The following is a 24572-nucleotide window of genomic DNA, read 5'->3' on the forward strand; positions in this document are numbered from 1 at the left end:
TAATCCATGATTTTTAGAGCAGTCGATATTCCTTTCTATTCATGTAGCATAATTTACTCAGTCATTCTATGATCAATCGGCATTTTAGGAACTATTCTGTAAATTTTAATTCTTAGAAAGTTGCCTAAGGTTAGAGATTAAGTGTCCTATCCAGGATCACAACCACTCTATCAGAGGTGGTAAATAAACTCGTATCTTCCTGACTTAAGAGAATAGACTCTTTACTACACTTTCTCCTTTTAAAATTTGCATAGTTTTATTTTATTTTAAATCTGTATTCATGTTTTGATTGTAGAGAAAAAAACAAGTGAATAGAAAGTATAGCATAAACACTTCTAACAACTGCTAAAAAAATAAAGACACATCACATGTAGGACAAGTAATAGAGGAATGAATAAAAGATGGACAAAAAGAAACACTAATGATTAAGAATGCAGTGACCTGGGCAGCTAGGTGGCACAGTGGATAAAGCACTGGCCTTGGATTCAGGAGGACCTGAGTTCAAATCTGACCTCAGACACTTGACACTTACTAGCTGTGTGACCCTGGGCAAGTCACTTAACCCTCCTTGCCCCACAAAAAGAAAAAAAAAAGAATGCAGTGACCCTCCCAAACATTGTGGTCCTTAGATATATCCATCCAAGTTATTTTTTTTAATGTATGCTATCTTTTGCTTACCTTCACAATCACTGTGACAGTGGCAATGCCTGGGGGCATGGTTCCTCCAATATCAAAAGCCTCCACGAGAAAAGTGATATAGGCTTCATTCTCTGGAAAGGACTCGTAATCCAAACTCTTCAACAGGGACAATTCTCCTGTGAAGGGGTGCAGGGCAAATAAGTGTTTAACTTCTGGGCTTCGAATTCGGTAGGAAACGTTGGCACCAAGGTCAACATCAGTTGCCTGTAATGAGACAATAAGAATACGGTTTAGGTTGGAGGAGTTCTTAAAACTGATGAAGCAGATACAGGATTAATTCAAGTACCCTTTTAGTGCCATGGGTACTGTGGACTTTCCAAACTTTCTACAAAATCATTCATTCATTCACTCTTTCTTTCTTTCTTTCTTTCTTTCTTTCTTTCTTTCTTTCTTTCTTTCTTTCTTTCTTTCTTTCTTTCTTTCTTTCTTTCTTTCTTTTTTCTTTTTTCTTTTTTTCCTTTCATTCAATTATCAGGGATTTATTCATCACCAACTTAATATGTGCCAGACACTGTACTGCATGTTGAGGATACCAAAACAATAACAATGACAAAACAGCATCTACCCTCAAGGAAAGGCATACTATAGTTTTGGGAAGAGAAAAAATATATATGTTTATACTAATAAATGTGTTGTTACCAATAAAACTAAACAAGAGAAACAACAACAACAAAAATTATTCTAGTGGAAACAATATTAAGGATAGAAGCTTCCAGGTTTATTTTCTTTTTTTCAATATGTATAATTTCATTTATTCAATCAAATTCTATATAACTTGATTTGATACACTTTATGTTCCAGGGATGAAGAATTCAAATGCAAAAAAGGAAATAAGCCTTGCTCTCAAGAACCTTATATAACAAGGGGTAAAGTTAAATGAAAACAATATATATTCAAAATAAATATAAAGTAATTAGAAAAGTCTGGTGATTAGCAAAGGCATTTTGTAGGAGCTGGTTCTTAGGGTGAACTCTTAAGGGATCTACAGGATCCAAGAGGGAGAGAATGATACCTATAATATCTTCCCTCGAATTCTAATTCAAGAAAACTGAGAATGTTTCTAAAAAGAATAATTTAGAATAAATACTATATTCCAATATGTGTGTATACATACATATGTGAGTTAGAATGTAAGTAAGCTCATTAGCATTAGAAATTATTTCATTCTTTGTACTTGGATTCCCATGGTGCATGGCACATACTAAGAAATTAATAATTACTTGTTGATTGACTTACATAATCTGTCTCCCAGCTTCTTACCCCACCATATGTGAGTTCTACTAATAAATTTCACAAGAAAAATGATTTATGGGCAAATTAGCTAGAGAAATACTAACATTGACCTAAGAAAGTATAGTACTTTTCACATACCTCTATTTGAAGGAAAATGGTTCCCGCAGGGAGATTCTCTTCAACAACAACTGTGTAAGTGGAGTTGGTGAAAACTGGGCTATTGTCGTCAATGTCCAAGACCCTTATTGCCAGGGTCAATGTCGAATGCCGAGGATGCACAGCTCCATCTGTTGCTATCACAACAAGCTCATAGTAGTCTCTTACTTCCCTGTTAAGCTTAACTCTTGTGTAAATAGTTCCATTTGAAGTAATCCAAAAAAGATTGTTGAAGTTTCCTAGACTATAGTGCACTTGACCATTTATGCCAGCATCTGGATCTGTGGCCTAAATTAAATGAGAAACAAGGAGATTAAAATAACTTCATGATTTACTGCCAATAAATTACATTAAGCATGAAATACTAATTTTAATAGTTTTATTTTTGATTGGAAGTACATTAGGCCGTTCTTTAATCTTTTCAGTCATGGCCAACTCTTCATGACCTGAATTGAGGTTTTCTTGACAAAGCTACTAGAGGGGTTTGTAATTTCCTTCTCTACCTAATTTTACAGATGAGAAAACTAGGGCAAAAAGGGTTAAGTGACTTGTCCAGAGTCACACAGCTAGTAAATGTCTGAGGCTAGATTTGAATTCAGGTCTTCCTTATTCCAGGCCTGTTATTCTATCTCCTTCACCACTTAGCCACTTCCCCAGTGCTGATCAGCGTGAGATTTCTGACCATCTCCCTGATCTTTGCTGGTTTGTCCCTCCTTAGGAATCGTGGTGATCCCATGATCTTGGGTTTCAGCATACTGATGCCAGACGCTGCAGACAAACTATCAGCTTAACTTGTTGCAATCCAGAACTCTCAACCTCATGAGATCTACCAGTTGCTGCCTCCCCTGGTAGCAGCCATTACAGGTGTGTGATAGGACACTTGGTGAAAAAAATAAGGAAAAGGTATGGTTGTATTTAATGGAACATCAATAAGCTTTTTTCCCCAGGGCAATGAGGGTTAAGTGACTTGCGCAGGGTCACACAGCTAGTAAGTTCCAAGTGTCTGAGATAAAATTTGAACTCAGGTCCTCCTGAATCTAGGGTTCTGTGTTCTCTCTCTACTATCGATTTACATTCTTATTCTATGGTCTTTATGTCCTTGGTGTGTGTCCATATCAGAATCAATGAAGTACAATATTTTAAAGGGGCCCTGTAAACCTCAAAGAATTAAACAACTAAAGACCCAATGAATTTCTGCATTGTATGGGATGCCAATGACTGTCCAATCCAAATTATCCTCAAAGATAAATTTCTACTTCAACCATCTTTGTTCAAATTCCAATGAAGGGAGCCCTCTACATCAGAGTTAGCATACCCATTTGATTTCTGAATAGCACTAATTGTTAGGGTTATTTCTTTACATCAAGCCTAAATCTTCCTCTGGGCATCTTCTACCCAGTCCTACTGGTTTTGGCTTTCCTGATCAAGTAGAACAAATCTAATATCTCTTTCTTATAACATACTATATATCATAAAGACCATAAATTCTATGGCAAGAATCATCACATCTCACTCATCTCCTAGAACAGGTCTTATCTCTAGCCTAGCTCTAAAATGATGAAGTTTGATCACAGGAATTTAATTTAATTATCAAATAATAGAAAAATTCCAATCTATACCAGAAGAAAGCATTTTAAAATATATGAAAACACAGATCCCTAAACTATGGAACTATTCATTGATAATTAACATTAGTGATTGAGTATATTATAATAAAAATAGTTTGTAAAGTAGCTTTAAAATAATTGACATTAGATTATACACCATGGGAAGCAAAACACATCATCAAAAATCTGCTTTTTGTTGCAAATATTTGAAAAATAGCTAAAATGGGACAAGCCATAATTTACTATTGAGATAAAGCTTTTCAGACAATACAATGATTTATTCAAGGAAATTCACTTCCTTCCTTTGATCTCTCTTCCTTTTCAATTTTGTAGCTATTTAGCCTCAAACATATTTATGCATCTATTTTTTCCATACAATTTCCCTGTCAGCTTAATGTAAGGAGACAATGCTCAAGGTTAAAACAATTTTTTTATCTTTATGAATTTAGCAAATATCTTTTTAGGAACAATAAAGCAAGCTTTTTAGGTATCTTCCTAGGAAGAACTCTCCATGTATCTCTTCCTAAATGCTGAGCTTTGTCAGCAAGAATATCCTATTAACATTTGGTGATGATTGTCTGGCTAGTCTGTTTATCCTGTAAATTAAAAAGAAATGTCATGGAACAAAAGAAGTAAAGGGAGATGAAGGGAGAAAGAAGCATTAGTAGCATGTCACTAAAAGGGAGATAAGGGAAAAGGAGGGAAAGGATTTTTGAGAATATATGAAAACTACAGAAAGCTAACTTTTCCAAACCTTACTTATATTATAAAGCTTTATTGCATTACTAGGAGAATATCTGTGAGAGATCTGGTTGTGCCCTGTTTAGACACAAAATTCTACCCCCTTCTCATCATTCCCCACATCACTGTTCCTTCCTTCTAAACCATGTACATAAGGGTATGTTCTATGCAAGTTATTTTTTCTTTCATTGTCTGTATGTTTCCTAGATATATGTGTACATCAAATCTAGGGAGAACAATTTAATATTTTACTTGACTCTAAGCTCCATAAAGGCAGGGACCATATCTTCTCCACTAATTCAATTGGTCCTCTAAACTTAACCCACTTAGGAATAAGCCAGGAAGAGCTATGTCCAAGTCTTCCTTTGCCACATACTGACCAAGTAACCCTGGTCAAGTCACTTTATTTCATGGTGCTCTAAGAACGTAGAACTTTCAAAGAGGGTGCTGACCTACATTTGGCAGAAACTATTTCTCACTGGACATTTCTTATACCAATGAAATAATTAACCCAGTCACTATGCCCATCACTGAATTGATGCAGAAATTATTCTTCATGAAGAGATAGGTGTGCTATGTATATTTTTATGATAAATATGATGAAAAGATGGCAACTGATTATTACAAATGTGGAAAAAGAGGACCTAGTGAATATTACAAATACCTGCAGATCATTTCTAGGAGCTATAATCAATTTACACTTAAAAGTTCAAAAAATATGTAAATTCATTCCATGACTTGCCCCTCCTCGATTTCTGATCACAACCCTTTCATACTTATAGTCAATGATCTTTGTGAGTTTCTGTGGTCAAAAACATCCTCTCCCCGTAGCTGAATTGCCATCAATTAACCTCTCTGAATGTCACAAGGCTGATACTACAACAAGAAACATTAGTGGCCTTGAACTTGAAACTTATTCCACTTGGTAAGATTCGTAGGACCTGACACTATGAATGCTATACCACCGTAATCTTCAAGAACTGAGGTGGGCACCTTCAGCACATGGAGTAGAAGCAAAGAAGGAAAATGGAAGAGTCCGTTTATATTACCCTGAAAACTAGAAACTCTATAATTACTTTGAATCAAATGGAAATTTGGCTCAAATAAATATCTTACCAACAGAAAAATTCTGATAAGTAATTACTCTCATCAAAAACTCAACTAACTAGAATATAAAATAGGATCAGTTGTTATACAAGATCATTCCCTGTTACAAGGCACTGTGTTGTATTTCTTCAAAATAACTGGAATCAATCTTAACACCTGTGAAATGATAATTATGTGCAACTGATGCCAAGGAGAGGGAGAAAAACAAGGGACTTGGCTGGCTGATTTTATAGATATTGAGCCAGAAACACATGGCTTTTGTAATTTCTGCAAATTTGATAAAGCCACTTCATCCACTTTCATAGACCATGGTGTATATCATTGACATCGTGAACACATTCTTCAATCGTGGGAAAGACCATTAGAGTCAAATAATTTTTCGAGGCCTTTGTTTTAATGGGAAGATTGGGGTCAAGAAAAGAGCCTGATGGTTTCCAAACAATAATCTAGCCTTTTTCTCAGAGTCAGATAATTTTAAGTAGTGATATGCCATAGTCCAGGAGCAGTTTTAGAGATATTCAGAAGAGGATCAGTGAAGAAGTGTCTCAGTCTTACAATCCCTGCCCTAGTATTGGTTCATGGGTTCCTACATTTTATTCTGGAAAGGACCTCAGGACCAATTCCTTAATTTTGCAAATGAGGAAACAACCCTAGAAAAGAAGTGAAGTGATTTTCCTACAGTTATCCGGGAAGACATGGGATTATGAATCATGGTTTTTTCTGTTCTTTTGTTTTTACTTTTTACTTTAAATCAAGGGCCTTTTTTCATTGTACCATGTTTAAAATTCTACCATAAGTGCTTCATTTCTTTTTTATCTCGGGGGTTGGAGGGGGGGGATTAGAAATCTTTAGTAAAGGCCCCTTAAGGGCATATTATAAAGCTATTAGCTAATAACATACCTGGGTTTAGTTGACAATTAGATGAGAATAAGGTCTTTTGAGAAAGAATTATATGATCCACACATAGTGGAAGGACATGAGGCAAGAATTTTCAGTGAGGAAAAGGAATACTGTGAACAGAAATGGGAGGGGAGGAGGTAAAAGTGACTGCCTTCTTCCACTTCCCAATTGGGTTTTATCTTGATAAGAAATGATTACTTTAATCTTGAAAAGAAATTATTACTTTGGCGATGTAGTCAAACAGCTGCTCAGTCAGTTGAAGAAGCAGTGAGAAAACTAGTAAAATGATTAAATTAAATGGCTTATCAATTGAGACAAATAAAATAATATACTAGTTTAAAAGAGAGAGTAAACTATTCAAACAATTTCCTCAATATCTCTGGTGTTAGTTTCCATGGCTATAAAATTGAGGAAATTGGGCAAGATGATTGCTAAGGTTATTATATTGTGGACTTTCTGTGTCTATATTCTCAGGCACCTAAGTGACAATTTGGGTTCTAAGGTTCCTTATAACTCAGGTATTCTTTGTTCTATGTTCTAAGCTCCCTTCTTTCTGAGACTTTTTTTTCTTCTGTTTGAGATTCCACTTGACTTTGACTTCCTAAAATCAGAGGTTTCTTTTGGAACTAAAAGCCTGTGTTCTAAGGTTTATTCTAGCTCCAAAATTCTATATTGCAAGACATTTCCTAAAACTGATGTTTTATGCTTTCAATAAAATCAATATTCAGTGGGAAATATTTTGAATATTCTATGAGCTAAGACAAGGGTTCTCAAACATCTTTTCTCTAAGAACAACTTTTCCCTTTTAAAATAATGTAGGTATCAGGGATGCTTAGGTGGCGCAGTGGATAAAGCACCGGCCCTGGATTCAGGAGTACCTGAGTTCAAATCTGGCCTCAGACACTTGACACCAGCTGTGTGACCCTGGGCAAGTCATTTAACCCCATAAAAAATATAATGTAGGTATCCAAGGAGCAATTGTTTATGTGGCTTGTATCAGTCAATATTTGTTATATTAGAAAAATGGACAATTTAAATATTTATTAATAATATAATAATAATAACAAACCCATGACCTGTTAATGTAAAGTAACACATTATTTATGAAAAATAACTTTTCAAAAATATGAGGTGTGGCACAATTTTACATGTTTTTGCAAATCCCATTAATACCTGGCTTAATGAAAGATAATGGCTTCTGCATTCAATTTGTTGTGATACATTGTTTTTTCTTTTAAAATTTAATATTTCATTTTCCCCAGTTACATGTAAAAACAAGTTTTTTTTTATTTTTTATTTTTAGTGAGGCAATTGGGGCCAAGTGACCTGCCCAGGGTCACACAGCTAGTAAGTGTTAAGTGTCTGAGGCCGGATTTGAACTCAGGTACTCCTGACTCCAGGGCCGGCGCTCTATCCACTGCGCCACCTAGCTGCCCCCTAAAAACAAGTTTTAACATTCATTTATAAAAAAAAAAATTGAATTCCAAACTTTCTTCCTCTCTGCTTTCTTCCCTCCCTCCTCTTGCCCCTCATTTAGAAGGCAATTTGATATAGGTTATGTATATGCAGTTATGCAAACATATGTCCATTTTAGTCATGTTGTGAAGTAAAACAGACCAAAAAAACAAGAAAAAGAAAGCAAAGAAAAAATATTCCTTGATCAGCATTTAGACTCCATCAGTTTTTTCTCTGGAGATGAATAACATTTGCTGAGAATAGCTGTGTCATTCACAGTTGGTCATCATACAATATTGCTGTTACTGTGTACAATGTTCTATTCTCCTGGTTCGGCTCATTTCACTTTGCATGAATTCACATAGGTCTTTTCAGGGGTTTCTGAGACCATCCTGCTCATCCTTTCTTCTAGCATAATAATATTCCATCACAATCATATACAAGAACTTGTTCAGCCATTCCCCAATTGATGGACATTCCCTCAATTTCCATGTCTTTGCCACCACTAAAAAAGCTGCTATAAATATTTTGGTACATATAGATCCTTTTCATTTTTGTTTTTTATCTCTTTGGGATTTAGACGTAGGATTGGTATTTCTTAGTCAAAGTGTATGCATGGTTTTATAGCTCTTTGGACACTGTTCCAAATTGTTCTATAGATTGGTTGACTCACTATATACCTTCATCAGCAGTATACTAGTGTCTCAATTTTCCCACACCACCTCGAACATTCATTTTTATTTTCTGTCATATTAGCCAATCTGATAGATGTGAGGTATAGTTCAGAGTTGTTTTAATTTGCATTTTTCTAATTAAATGTGATTTAGAGCATTTTATATGACTATAGATGGCTTTGATTACTTCATCTGAAAACTGCTTGTTCATATCCTTTAATCATTTTTCAATTGAGGAATTCTTCCTATTTCCATGATTTTGACTCAGTTGTATTCATCAGAGAAATTTACTGTATTTTTTCACAGTTATGATTACTATGTATTTCCCTCCTATTTTTCCCCTTGTTTAACCTACTCTCTCTTTTCCTTCACCATGCCTATTCCCCCAAATGTTTTGCTTCTGACTTTTTCCTCCCCCAATCTGCCCTCCCTTCTATCAGCCTCCTCTTCTTTTGTCCCCTTCTCATCCTAGCTTCCTAAAGGGTAAGATAGATTTCTATATACAATTGAGTGTGTATTTTATTCCTACTTTGAGAGTAAAGTACACAGGTCCACACTGTTAAAGTTCTTTCTTATATCTTTTATGCGAAATAATTTGCCCCTTTCTATTTCTCCCTTTCAACTTCTAGTTCATTCTTCTTTCTTTAGATAACCTTTAGATAATCCTTGATGCATTTTTCATCAAAGTATATGATGGAAAACTGGCCTCACACATAGATGTAGCTATAAAAGAGAGTAGTATTTTAATAGGCAAAAAATGTTATAGTATTTCTATCAAAATTGTTATGATCTTGCAGACCTACTGAAAGGGCCTTAAGGACACTAGGGATTCATAGATCCCATTTTGAGATAGTTTATCTATGATACATTCCTTCTCTGAAATTCCATGTTCTAAGAGCCAAATCTAGCTTTGATATTCTATATTCTGCCTATGACCCTAAATATCTATACAGAAAGTTTAATCAAGTATATTCAGCTGTAGGAACTTTCCTAGACATAAAAGAAAGCATCTACTCTGTCTTGACCAAATTGTATTAATTCTCATGGAGAAGTTGGAAAGGCAAGCTGGAGCAAGACCTTGAAGGTCCTTAAATTACAGAATAAGAAATTTGTATTTTATCTCATTATCAGGGAAAACCACTGAATATTTGCAAGTTGAGGAGTAACATGGACTGCCCTATACCTTAAAAATATTTGTGATGCACAATTCACAGCCTAGTTTAATATTTTCCCAGGACAGCTCAAAATCCATTATACCATGCTACCTCCCTTCATTCCCTATGAAGGACATGTAATATAAAATCTGATTGACCCTATATTGACCAAGAAGTTCAATGAGTGTATAAAATCAAGTGTATGAAATTCCTTTTGAAGCATCTTTTCCATACTGCATATCAGGTTGACAATATTCAGACCATGACACCCAGGAAAAAAATAAACATTTTAGTTAAGGAGAAACGGTGCTTTAAAATTACTCCATATGTTCATATTAGTGAGAGGGGTTTGGGATGGTTTAATTTAATTAGCTTGTGTTTGTTTTGTTCTGGAGGGTTGGGGGAAGGAAATGAACCAAGGGACATAAGTAGATGAGCAACAGTATACACTGAGCAGGGGTAAAGTTTGGAAATCTCCAAAGAGCTTCTCATTCAATCTGGTTCTCTTCTTCCCTGAAGAAAGAATTATCTCTATAACATCCCTTATGAGGTGTAGGTGGTCATCCAGGTGCTCTGACTGAGCACTTCCTATATTGCAAATGCCTCTGGTGTGTGACATGGTTCATTCCATTTTTGAATGGTTAGGAACCGAGGAGCACATATCCAGACCTGGAAGGCATGAGAGATATTAACTGAAATTGAGCTAGGTTACAGAGGTAGTAAGTAGCAGAGCCATGATTCAAATGGATGTCCTTTGACTCAAAGTTTTAGTTTCCTTTCCTTTCCACTGTACCATACTATCTCCCAATTCTTAGGTTTATAGGATTGTGGACTTCAAAGTGGAAGGAACCTTAGAGATCACCAAACCCAGCCCAATCTTTGTACCCTGAAGGGGGTGGCTTAGAGATGACATCTTAGATCCTTTACCATTCAACAATTCTATGATTCAATGTATTTGAATGATTCTATCACACAAGAAGGGGAGAGTGCCTCAAAGCTGGTTTTAGGATGATGAGAAAATGGGAGTCTAGAGAGAAGTGACTTGCTAAAAGTCCCATAATTTCTATGTCTCCCCATCTATTTCCACGGTTTCCATAATTCTTGGGATATATGGAATAACTTTGATCCCAATTCTAAAGGCTGATCCTTCAACAATTTCAGATAGCTAGTGGGTTAATTCAATTCATCTGGGTTAAATAGATATGCTCCTCTTTTCAGCCCATGTCTGTCATGGGGTAGCTAGGAGGTTCAGTGGATAGAATGTTGGGACTAGAATCAGGAAGTCTCATCTTCTTGAGTTCAAATATGGTCTCAGACATGTATCAGCTATGTGACTGTGGGAAAGTCACGTCACCCTATCTGCCTCAGTTCCTCATTTGTAAAAATGAGTCGGAGAAGGAAGTTGCAAACCACTCCAATATTTCTGCCGAGAAAACCCCAAATGGGGTCATGAAGAGTTGGACATGAGTGAAAAATGACTGAACAATCTTGGTTTCCATACCCTTTATCATTTTATTATCCTTCTCTATGTTCTTTCTAGTTTTCCAGGTTGATATGGAAGATAGTAGGGGTAAAAAACATGAGATATGTAGGCTACTGAGCACAGCCTTCACGAGCTAGAACCATGTATCATTCTATATGCCATCTTTTATCTTCTATTAAATGAATTAATTCCTATAAGAAGTACATTTGGTTCTTTCATTTGATTGTTATGATTAATTGAATATCAAAGCCAGAAGGGGCCTTGTAGACAATAGGATTCAATCCATAGTTGAATAAGTACTCCTTCTATAATATTCCTGATATGTGGTTAGGCAATCTTTGCTTGAAAACTGATAGTAAGGCATGACCCATTCCCTCCCAAAGCAGTAATTCGATTTTTGAAGAGCTTTAATTGCCAGGAAAGTTTTCTGTTGTCAAATCTAAAACTTCCTTATCATAAATTCTAGTCATTTATAGTCAATGGTTCTGGGGCCAAGCAGAATGGGGCTACCTTTTTCACATGACAGCCTTTCTGAATCTTCTCTTCCCCAAACTTGACTTCACTAGTTCCTTTATCCAGTCCCCACAATGTAGGATAATCACTAAATTGTGGAAAGGGGGCACAGAGAGTTTCATAGTGGCTGCTCTGTAAGGCCCAACACTAAAATTTGCACCTATGGGTAGGATCTGAAAAGATGTCATATGCAGACATTCCCTTCTTTCTTGTAAATCTCAGCATTAATGAAAGAAATATTGAAGAAGACTAAGTAAGTTGAACAATTGGAACTGGGGGAGTGAGGCAGTATGTTTTGTTTGCCTTTATAAATGAATTTAAAGACATTTGGCAAGATAACCCAAAATAAAATCTTTTATCAGCAGTACTGTCAAGAAGTTTGTATTGATGTTTAATATCCAGCAAAGGTGCTCAGTGTGTAATGCTATAATGAAACCATTTATCTTCCTAGAAATCAATTAAAAGTTAATTAAAATTGTTAATAAGAAAAATCACACATTTCTTTCCCTCTTGTAGTACATCAAAGCAATAAATAGCCATAGCTGCAACTTTATAATGATATTTCTGGAGTTAACTTGTCCTCATAATCAACATGTTACCATGAGGCCTGGATTGTGACTGCTGATATTGCAGCTGCTTCTATTAGAAAGTAGGTTGGCCATCACTGAGCAGATTAAAACCTGATTGGATGAGATTTTGGAAGATCACTAGCAAAAGGTACTGGGAAAGACACCTAATGTCTCAAGAAATACAATGTGTTGGGGCAGCTAGGTGGCGCAGTGGATAAAGCACTGGCCCTGGATTGAGGAGGACCTAAGTTCAAAGCCAGCCTCAGACACTTTACACGTACTAGCTGTGTGACCCTGGGCAAGTCACTTAAACCCCACTGCCCCACAAAAACCCCCCAAAAACCTAACCCCCCCCCCCAAAAAAAACAACATACTGCAAGAAATCCAATGTGGAGTGGCAGCACCCTCCATTTCTCTGATTGAGATCCATTCCATTGATTATTCATTGTATACTAAAAAAAGCCCATTTAAAAAAAAAAGTTCTATTTATCCCAGAAAGAATAATCCCTAGTTTATGGCAAAGCCCAGCTTCCAATTGTCACCTCTTTTCATTAATCAAGTGTATATAACTATAACTTTGGTTGTACTAACTCAAAAGGAAGAGAAAAGGCATATCATAGGTGATTATTTTCTTTTTTTAAATAATAATATATATTTTATTTAAAGTTTTGAGTTGCAAATATTATCTCTCTGAGGTGTTAGGCTACACATATGCAATTATATAACACATTTTAGGTGATAATTTTCTTAAATAGGTATGGTGTTCTGTTGTTATACCAGCTCTCCTATTTCCTTGAGAGACTAACTTTGTAGCATCAACTTTGTCAGTGTCTGATTCCATCACCTCCCTACAGGAAATATATGAAGAATCATAGTGATTACATTGATATAGCTGCAGATGTTCTTCCTTTCATCTTCATTTTTTTCTGTCTATGGTCCAACCTCTTTCCTCCTCTGTTTTTATTTTATCTTTGTTACCCCTTGAGCCTTTAAACACATATCCTACCCAGCTCCCAGGTCCTATCAATTCTATCTCTTACATTTCTCAAATTCGTTCCTTTTCCCCCATCCTCATTCTATCTACATCAAGTACAGTCTCTCTGTCTTGTACTTGAATTGAATTTTTCTATAAAATCAGACATTATCAGAAACTTCTGATTTATAAACTTCTGATATCTGATTCACAAAATTGCTTAGGATATCTAAACAGTTCTATACCTTCCAAATTCAGCTATCAGGGATGAGCAGAGGCCAAATAAAGTCTATATGATTGCCCTGATTGAGGACACCAACCACTACGCTATCCTAACCAGACATGTCACAATCACGCCAAAAGATAGCATGGCATAGATATGGAGAATGTGATAAATTACATCATAATGGAGAATCTCTATTCTTCTCAAAAGAGAAAAAAAGATCTTCCTATTATTGCTAGTTTTGAAGATTAGATGTTATGATACAGTGGATAGAATACTGGATCTGGAATCATACTATAATCCTCAGTTTCAGAAACATGCCTTGAATGTCCCACCTATGACATTTATTGACTGTGACCTTGGGCAAGTATTTTATATTCCTGGATCTTAATGCTCCTGTCTGTAAAATGAGTGGTTTGGACTGGATGACCTGTGTCCCTTCCAGGACTAGTTTTCTGGCTATATGAACATTGCAGACATTTAAATATCTACTGGATTTAAATAAATATAATTTAGCTCTGCTAGTGCCTCCATTTAACTTCTAGAAATCTAGAGAACTCCTGGTATATAGAGTAGACTAAAGATTATATTATAGTACCTTACTATCCAAAGACAATTACTCTAAGAAGGTGTTTCTAAAACATATCAGTTCCCATAAATAGCATTATGCTGTTAAATGTTTAGCAACTAGCTTTCTGGGAAATGTATGTGTGACACAGTTTTCAGGCTAATCTACTTTTTTTTTTTTTTTTACCATTTTCTCCTTCACTTTCTAAAGTCTAGACAATCAACAAAACAATAAATCAAGCCTTGATTTGTGGTGTTTGCCAATTTCTGAGATGGAAATGCTCATACCAAAAATTTAACAAGAAGCTCTCATGAGCTGGTTCAACATGGCTCTACCACACCCATGAGTCCCTAACTCAGATTCTCTGCAGATTGGATTTCATTTCCTTATTGTTGTTTTCAAAGAAATAGAATGAATCAATTCTGTTCACTTATGGCTCTTGTGGTTTTCTCAGAATCCCTTTCCTCATGAATGGCTCTGAAGTGAAAGATGAAAAGGAAAATGTGCATTTACATGCAACATATTACTATATGATACTCTTCTCTTAAATGTAACCTGAAAGGTACAAAGGCAAACTCTGTGATCAGATGATTGCTGATGGTTTTCGATAAATGCTTTTTAACAATTTAAGGAAAAATCCATTTATAGCAATACGTTCAAGTGTTTTTAATAGAAATGAGTGTTGTATTTTATTAGATTTGCAGTTTCATGTGCAATCATCTTTTTATTATACTATCTTATGGATATGCTTGTTTTGTTCCAGAAATTAAAAATAAAATAAAATTTTAAAAATCACTCTATTGAATGTGAAAGTAAGATTGTAACAAGTATCATTAACAGAATCAGCTAGGGTGGGAAGAATAGGGATTTGATCCAAGGAATAGATATATGGAGTGAAAGTACACACTATTCATTGCTTCAGACAGAAATGAGCTTAGCCCCTACTTATGAAGAATAACGAGTTACAATAGGAAATCACTTGTTCAGCACATAGTTAATGCCTCTCACTGAGCCACTATAGTAACTAATTTCCATAATTACTCACCTGATTTTATCTTAATTACTTCTTATATAGTTTTAACATTATGAATCACAACATAAACAGCATAATTAACTATATCTTATTTGTATGAATGTGTACATTCAACATACATTCATTTTCATTGTTTTCTTGGGTTAATGTTGTCATGGTTTCATAAATTATGTTCTTTAGTCTGGTCTTTTAAAGACTAGACAACACACTTGTTAGAGCTAGTACCAACCAACATAACTTTAGACTCCAGTTGAATGTGACTAGATAAGCAATTCTACGAATTGCTGATAAACACTCTACTGTTCAGAGAGCATATATTGAGAATGATGCTGAGTTCCTGGCAGGAGGCCACAAGTTCTAAGTTCTAACTTAAAGTATCAGTAGAGGATTACTGCTCTCCTGTCTCACCCCCAAATGACTCTATTTGGAGATGCCTGCTTTTCATCCCTGTTGTAGCTTCTGTTACCCCCTCAATTGATCAATCATTGAGTAAACAAAAACAAATGTGAAACAGTTCCTGTTCTTGTAAAGCTTACAATAATATTAGTATCTATCATTTATTTCCTTTCTGTCTTACCACTGTAAAATAGTTTGGCTACTGGCCCAAAGCATGATCCCCACCCCACTCCCAGAGCCACTGCAATGCAATGACGTGGGTATTTAATATCAAACAAGGATAAAGGACAGCTAGATTTACCAGTTAAGTGGTTCTGGGACCATGAACATGTAAAAGTAATGGTGTTTATCATTTCCTGGGGGAAAAAAAGAGACTATTAACTGGCTCAAGGTACTAGTTCATCCTCAGCCATGCATGTCTGAAGCAACAAGAAAGAAAAAGATATGTGTGGTCTTGTGCATCTTCCAAATAAATATCATTTGACTTGAGGTTATTCTTATTAAAGACTATATACCCTGTTTAGGCAAGTGCTACAAAAAGTTAAACCTGTTGCTCACCATGAAACTGGCCTCACTCAGTGAGATCGGGTAGAGCCAATAACCAGAGAATATAGCTGGTATTATGTGACTTAACAGTTTTAATTAACATCAGGTCATTGAAGGAACCATTTGTATAGAGCATGGATTTATGAAGACATGTGCACACACATTCATGCACACATGTACATGTGTGTATATATTTATACACATATATGTATGTATGTGTATATACTCATACCTGTATATCCAAATATATGTGGAGATATTAATCAATAGCTAGGTGTTGTAAAGATTTAAGAGAAGCCTTTTTATAACTTGGTAGGGCTTATTACATTTGTAGGAAATTGGTAAGGAATCCATGGAAAAGTACAAGTTGAAAAAGTACAAGTCTCTTACAGTTTTAAATTCATAATCCTGTGATCTATTTCAAAATATTACTACTACTAATAACAACAACAACGATGATTATGATAAATCATTTATAAAATACCTAATATGTGCCAGGTACTGACTACATAAATACAAACCCCCCCTCAATATATGCTCTTATGAGTTGTGTTGATAACATGCTACTAGACACTAAGGTGAAACAAGATGGAGGTAAATAATTGTGTCTAGTCCAAAGGAAATTGTATATTAGAAGGGCATGATTTGTGTCCTTAAATCCTATTCCTCCCTTACTCTTTTTTGGAGGAGTTTGGTCTAGAGATCTTGAAGGTCATCAACAAGCATTTATTAAGAACTGAATAGACACTGTTGGTGTTCAGTTCATTTGTGTCTGATTCTTTGTGATCCGATGAACCACAGCATGTCAGGCCCTTTTATTCTCCACTATGTCTAAAAGTCTGTCCAAGTTCATGTTCATTGTTTCTATGACACTATCCATCTCATCCTCTCCTGTCCCCTTTTCCTCTTACCCTCAATCTTTCCCAACATTTAGGTCTTTTTCAATGAGTTCTGTCTTCCCATTATGTGGCCAAAGTATCTAAGCTTCAGCTGCACTATTTGACCTTCCAGTGAAGAGTCTGAATTACTTTCTTTCAGTAGCAACTGATTTGATCTCCTTGTTGTTCAAGTGACTCTCAAAAGTCTTCACACCAATTCCTGTCAGTTCTGGAGTGCTCGGCTTTCCTTGCAGTTCAACTCTAACAGCTATAAATTGCTATTGCTAAAACAATAGCTTCGACTATGTGGACCTTTGCTGGCAATGTGAGGTCTCTGGTTTTTGTGTGTGTGTGTGTGTGTGTGTGTTTTTGTTTGGTGAGGCAATTGGAGTTAAGTGACTTGCCCAAGGTCACCCAGCTAGTAAATGTCAAGTGTCTGAGGCTGGATTTGAACTCAGGTCCTCCTGACTCCAGGGCCAGTGCTCTATCCACTGCACCACCTATCTGTCCCCGGTCTTTGATTTTTAGTATGCTGTCCAGCTTTGCCATAACTTTTCTTGAAAGGAAGAAGCACCTTTTAATTTCATGGCTACATTTCCGGTCATCATTTCCAGTAATCTTTAAGCCCAAGAATGTGAAATCTTATACTACTTCTGTTTCTTCTCCCTCTATTTGCCAGGAAATGATGAGGTCAGTTGCCAGTATCTTATTTTTTTTTATTTGATGTTAAGCTTCAAACCAGCTTTTACATCTTCCACTTTTACTTTCACCAAGAGGCTTCTTAATTCATCTTCACTTTCTGCCTTCAGAGTACACAACTGCATATCTGAGATTATGGGTATATCTCCTGCCAACCTTAATTTTGGCTTTTTATTCTTCCAGTATGGCATTTTATATGATGTACTCTACATACAAGTTAAATAAATAAGGTGACAATAAGTCTTGTCGTACTTCTCTTCCAATCTTAAAGCAATCAGTTGTTTCATATTCAGTTCTAACTGTTGCTTCTTGGCCTGAATACAGGTTCCTCAGGAGACAAGTAAGATGATCTGAAGATCTTTTGGAAATATATGGCCAAGAACCACACAGAGTTGAGGGGAATAATAAGACTTCCTAGACAGACAAAATTTCTATAAAGTGCTTAGCTTTGTGCCTAGAAGATAAGTAGGTGATTTACAAAATATTTGTTCCCTCTCCCCTCCCAAAATCCATCTGAAAAACATCTGGGGAGTTTGGCTGGTCTGTAGCCTCACTTAGAATAAACATTTATTGTATGGGATTTATAATGTGGGTTGGTCAGCATTATATAATATAACAAGATCTGGAACTTTGGTCAGAAGAGGCATTGAATATAATCAAGAAATCATTTAACAGGTATGTATCATTTGTTATATGTTAGACACTGTGCTGTGCATTGTGGATAAGTGCCAATGATGCAACAATCCCTCCTTGAGAGGATATTACATTCTAAAATAGGGAGATGGGGGGTCTCACTCTCTTCTATGTACTGCACAGTCTGGTCAGATCATATATGGATTATGGTGTTTAATTGCATGAGTCATATTTCAGGAAAGACCTTGACAGAGTATATGTGTCCAGAAAAGGACAACAATGACAGTGAGGGACTTTTGCCATTATCTCACATGTAAATGTAATGAAAGGAACTTGGAATGTTTAAATTGGAAAAGAAAATAATAGTTAAAAGGGAATGAATGACTAAAATGGAAACACAATAGTTGTTTTCTAATATCTGAAGGGCTGTCATGAGAAAAAGGGATTGGGTTTGTTCCTTGTGGTCTCAGAGGATAGAACTTGGAACAATATGTTGATATTGCAAAGAAACAAATTTAGGCTCAATAGGGTTGGAGGAGGGAGGTGGAGAGACAGTATATACTTTCTAACAGTTAGAGCTATACCAAAGAAATAGTGGTGGTGGAGTCCTCTATGCTGGAAACTTTTACTCAAAGTCTGGATGACCAAGGATTAGGGATATTTTAGAGGCAACATGACAGATATTCACTCAGCTAGAATCAGGATAATCTTGCTTCAACTTTTTTTTTTCAGACATTTACTAGCTGTGTGACCCTGGGTAAATCAACTTTCTGGGCCTCAGTTCTCTCATCCGTAAATAATAGTAGCCAGCTCCAAGGTTGCTGTGGAGATTTAAAAAAAAATGTGTGGAAAAGTGTTTTGTAATCCTTAAAGTTCTATGCAAATATGAATATTTATTATTGCAAAAGATTCTTGCTAAGATATAAGGGCCAGGATAAGAGGATCTTAGATTTAGAGGTAGAAGTTATCTTAGCAGTCATTCAGTTTCCTATTTTTTAGCTAGCAAAACTGAAGCCAAGTGTGGCAAAATGACTTGCGTGGGTTCACAAAGCTAGTGTGTGTCTGAAGTGGTTTTCCTGACTCCAGTTCTATTTGTTATTATACTATACCATGTTGACCAACCAGAAAGACCCTGAGGTTCATTTACCCCCAGGATTCTGTGTATTTCAGGGATGGGATAGCTCATGTAAGTGTAAGCAGAGACCCATTGAAGCCTCAAACTAGCAGTCAGCCACTGGTGCTTTTCCCTATAGAAATAAGTGACTAAAAGACAGATGCTGGGATTGTGGTCTGCTCCCATTGCCTTCATTTGGCTTTCTGGATGAAATCAGACTTGAAGGTACAATTGTAACCATCAGGGGAAGCTGGGGAAGGAAGCCAGTTACACAGACATACACGGTCTCATGGTGTGCTGATGAGGGTAAAGTGGATATTAAAATAAATGACTATATATCAATAAAAGACTCTATTGTTGAAAAGACATTCCTGTTGCACAGAAAAATAAGCCTCCTGCTTGTCATGCATAATATAACCAATTCTATGGAGACAAATTCTGACTTTTTAATACATTTCGCAGAAGTTCAGCCTGTCAGCTAATACCAGAAGGTTTCAAGTCATCAACGAATAAAAGGTGAGCATTGACAACATCCGTTTTCCACCCTGCTAGGATAGTGTTATCTTCACCAAAGATGACAGACAAAATGAAAGCCCAGTAGAGTTAATAGAGTCATGTTCACCTCTAATTGCCAGTTTGAAAATCAGAATCCTTGTTCTGTTATGCTTAATAATATTAAAGCCTACTTGAGCACATGCTCTTGCAAAGCTAAACAAGCAGGGAAACTAATGGAGCTGTCCGGAAACAGGTAAAGAGAATTTTCAAAACTGGTGACCACATTCATGTTCTTGGATCAGAAGAGCTATCTAAGAAAGTGTGGCAGCATGTCTGGGTGTACACCATTTTGAAATGCAAACAGGCCCTCTCCTTGACCTACCTTTGTCATAACGTATTCTTAGATATGTCTCCATAAAGTAGATCTTCTTTTCCAGCAAGACTAATAATATGCTTAGGAGGAAGGGCTTCCCAACTAAGTATTTGGATCAAGTGAGAATTGGTAATTAACCTCAATTCTCTGGGTTCATTTCCCTGTCTTATAAAATGAGAAATTTAGACTAAATGAATACTAGCATTTCTTTCTTATCTTCACAGACACAGTGTTCAGCACAGTGCCTAGAACATAGTAGGTGTTTAAAAAATGTTGTTTGATTGGATTATTTATTCCAGCACTACCATTTTGATGCTATGTAGTAATTCAGATATGGGAATGGGAATGGAAATTGACATTCATGCATATGTTATATCGTTTAGGCAAAGCAAAAGCAAAAAAAAAAAACTTTGATTTAGGAACTGTATGCAAGATTATCCCCATTTTATCAAGGAGGCTCTCAGAGGATAAGTGACTTGCACATAGGACACTTCCAATTAAAGTATCACACAAAAGATCTGAACCCTTTTTCCTAATCCCAAGTCTATTGTTTTCTTTACCATTGTGCATCTTATCATGAAAACAACCTTCCAAAATGTTGCCTCCTGGGATGCCTCCCTGAATTGTGGAGGTACTCCTGAGTTCTCAAAGTCTACAACTTTAAAGGACAAGCACAAGAAAGGCCCAAAATTTCAACCTTCAACCATGGGCCCTAGGAAGTATTCTCTTTGCTGTCTGAGGACCAGCCCAACTAAGGACAGAGAGGCAAAGCTTCCTATCAAGTCATGATTTTTTTTAGGGAATAATAACTCAAGCAACCAAAAGCAACTCTCAGTAGTTTGGGGCTCCTTTCCTTTTACGTAGTGAAGTGGAAAGTAGCAGAGGGTCTTTTAATCACACAATGCTTAAGATCAATATAAATGTATATAAAAATTCATCCTTTCATTTAATAAAGAGTTATGCTAAAAGCTGTGGATACAAAAAAGGGCAAAATACAATCCCTGTCCTCAAGGAGTTTACAGCCTAAGGAGAAATTCAATATGCAAACAGATATATACCAATGAGTTATTGTTGTTTGTCCTTCATTCCTGAAGAGGATCATGACATCAAGGCAATGTCATGACTTGAACTGATTTGGATTTAAGTGAAGGAGAGCTAAACAAACAAGCTATGTACAAAAAAATGGGAAATGATTTGAAAAGAGAAATCACTAGCATTAAGAGAGGTTAGGGCTAGGGAAGGCTTCCTTTAAAAGGTGGGCTTTTAGGTGGGACTTAGAGGAACCTGGGGTCATAGTCAGAGTGGAGGAAGGAGAGCAATCTAGGCATGGGAGACAGCTAGAGAAAATGCTCAGAGACAAGAGATTGTGGACCAGACAGGAAGCCAGTTTCACTGGATTGAAGAATATGTAACAAGGAGTGAAGTGTAAGAAGACTGGAAAGGTAGGAGGGAAAGGGTAATGAAGGGCTTCGAATGTCAAATAAAACATTTTGTATTTGATTCTAGAAACGATAGGGAGCCTCTGAAGGTTCCTGAGGAGGGGAGGGAAGTAACTCCACTGGAGTGGGGAGAGATTTGAGACGGGGAGACCCACTGGCAGGCTATTGCAATAGTCCAGTATTAAGGCAATGAGGGCCTGAACAAGTAGGGTGGCAGCATCAGAGGGGAGAAAAGGTCATATTCAAGAGATGTTGCTATGGCAAAATTGATAGACCTTGGCAACAGCTTTAATATGGCAGGTAATAAGAGATAATAAGGAATAAAGAGTCTGAGGAAATGGGAGGATTGTGTTGTCCTCTATAGAAACAGGGAAGTTAGGGGTGGAGATAATAAGTTCTGTTTTTTTTTATTGTTGTTGTTGTTGTTGTTGTTTTTTAGTGAGGCAATTGGGGTTAAGTGACTTGCCCAGGGTCACACAGCTAGTACGTGTTAAGTGTCTGAGGCCGGATTTGAACTCAGGTCCTCCTGAATCCAGGGCCGGTGCTCTATCCACTGCGCCACCTAGCTGCCCCATAAGTTCTGTTTTAAATATATTGAGTTTAAGACATCTATTGGACATCCAGTGTGAGATGTCTGAAAGGCAGTTGGAGATATGAGACTGAAGGTCAGGGGAGAGATTGGGGCAGGAAAGGTAAATCTAGACATCATTAGCACAGAGAGAGAAAAACAGAAATATTGACATAGAGAGAAGTTATAGATAGATATAGATAGAAGCACACATATATATATATATACATAAATATCATATATACACATAGATACATAGACACATATATACATGCTCATTTAAACATCCACATATCTATATTAGGCATCTATATATGTATATGTACAAATCAATGTATATGAATACACATATTTAATAAGATTTATTTTAGAAATGTTTTAACCTCTTTAAGCCCTCGAGCTTTGCTAAATGTTAGGCAACATGATTATCCAGTTTGCTTGATAATTCAACTCTGCCTATAGCAGACAACTAGAAAACAGCTAACTATGTGTGGTCAGATCATGGAGTAAGTAGTTAGCACAAATTAAACAAATTAAGTAAAAGACAACAAAAACATAGCATAAAGGCTAAATATGAATAGACCCTGGTGACAATTGGAACAACTCCATCCCCACTTGTACATAGAAGATCTAGATTCTGAAAAATGAGAAGGGGAGAAAATTAATGGTCTTGATTTAGGTAGTAATTCTTGATGAAGTTAAATCAGCAAATAATACTAGTCTTCTTGGGACAGATCCTGGATTTCTTCTTTAGGTAGAATAATATGGCAAGCAGAGGGGATGTGAAATTCTAGATTATAAACTCATTTGCAAACTATTATGGTGAAGATTCACAATGATGACTACCATGGCCTCACTTATCAGTGAATACCCAGGGAGGAGAAAATGAGTCTAGAGCAGTGTTTTTCAAACTGCTGCCCAATCCTCACACTGTTCCCAAGGTAACACCATCTTGGAAGCTATGAAACAATGCTGAAAAAATCAATGGATATTTTTAAGTACAACTACTGCAGGGGAGCATTTGGTCTTTCCCCCCCACCCCAACCCCTGGGAAGAAAAAAAAAAAAGAATGTTCAAATGAGGGAATATGGGTTACTTTGCAAACCTACTGATGTCAATGCTACATCTAGAGAAAATTTTCAATAGGTTTTTAAAAAGTGAAATGACAAGAAGATTATCTAGGACTTTAAATTAATGGAGCTCAAACTATGTCAGCATGAAATGCAGGTCAACAAGGATGAATTAAAAGTTTGGCCCCTGGTGGAATCGGGACACATCTCAGGCTTCAGAGACAATCACTGGTATTGAGCAATATAAATGAGGAGCTACATTCAGGTTTTTCGCATTGTTAGTAGAATAATCAACTTTATAAAGGAAGAAAGACCATTAAAAAGAAGGCTCTTTACCAAATTATGAAAAGATATGGGGTCAGAACACAGGGCATTTTGTGCTATTTTGAAATACATAGCTTTTCTTGTGCTAAAGTCATTTCAAAGGGATTGGAGCTAAAAAGAAGAAACTGCCATTTTCTTAGTGATCATAATAAAACTGAAAGAAAATTTTATAACCAAAAGTTCCACTTGAAACTTGTGCATTTGTTAGATGTAGATGTTTTGGAAAAACTCAATATTCTAAGTCAATAAATATAACATTCTCAGGGGCGGCTAGGTGGCACAGTTGATAAAGTACTGGCCCTGGATTTAGGAGTACCTGAGTTCAAACCCAGCCTCAGACACTTGACACTTACTAGCTGTGTGACCCTGGGCAAGTCACTTAACCCCCATTGCCCTGCCAAAAAAAAAAAAAGAAAATGCTTGTTTAAAAAATTAAAATAAATGCAACATTCTCAAATTTATAGTCTGATGCAGGAAAATAAAGTGACTACATGCATGATAAAGTTAGCTATGGATAATAAATTTACAAAATACAATTTTTGTTATGTTTCTCAACTTTTAAAAGTCCCAAAATTCATAAAAGAAAAGAAATACCTACTCATTAATTATTTGACTTTTTGAGAAGCAATTCTCTTTAAAATTGAGATATTTTAAAATGCAGAAGACCTCATTGTCTTGGACAAAGAATGATACTTCTATTCTTATTCCATCTGAACAATCCTGATTAATAAATAAACTTGTTTTGTGGTAGTATATTGGAATAATCTTTTGGAACTGAAAATCTAATGTCTTGGCTATTGGTGAATGAAGAGTAAATAACGAGAAAAAAGAGCTAGGATGTGTCATAGCAGGAAGAGTACTAGCTGTGGAGTGGAAGAGCTGTGTTTCAATCTTGGTGCTGACCCCGACTGTCTATCACTACCATTTATAGAGCACTTTAAGGTTTACA

The 24572-nt window shown here is 36.2% G+C and overlaps 1 protein-coding gene across 1 annotated transcript in view; it reads right to left on the reverse strand.

Moving 5' to 3' along the window:
• PCDH15 (protocadherin related 15) overlaps positions 1–24572 on the reverse strand; it is a 2141593-nt gene that overhangs the window by 220275 nt on the left and 1896746 nt on the right. Inside the window, exons 23-24 of the mRNA XM_043982395.1 lie at positions 2071–2376; positions 679–903 (exon numbers count right to left, since the gene is read on the reverse strand). Coding sequence (XP_043838330.1) covers positions 679–903; positions 2071–2376 — 531 coding nt within the window. The remainder of the gene's footprint in view (positions 1–678; positions 904–2070; positions 2377–24572) is intronic.

Source organism: Dromiciops gliroides, chromosome 2 (assembly GCF_019393635.1).
Source record: "Dromiciops gliroides isolate mDroGli1 chromosome 2, mDroGli1.pri, whole genome shotgun sequence".
NCBI lineage: Eukaryota > Metazoa > Chordata > Mammalia > Microbiotheria > Microbiotheriidae > Dromiciops > Dromiciops gliroides.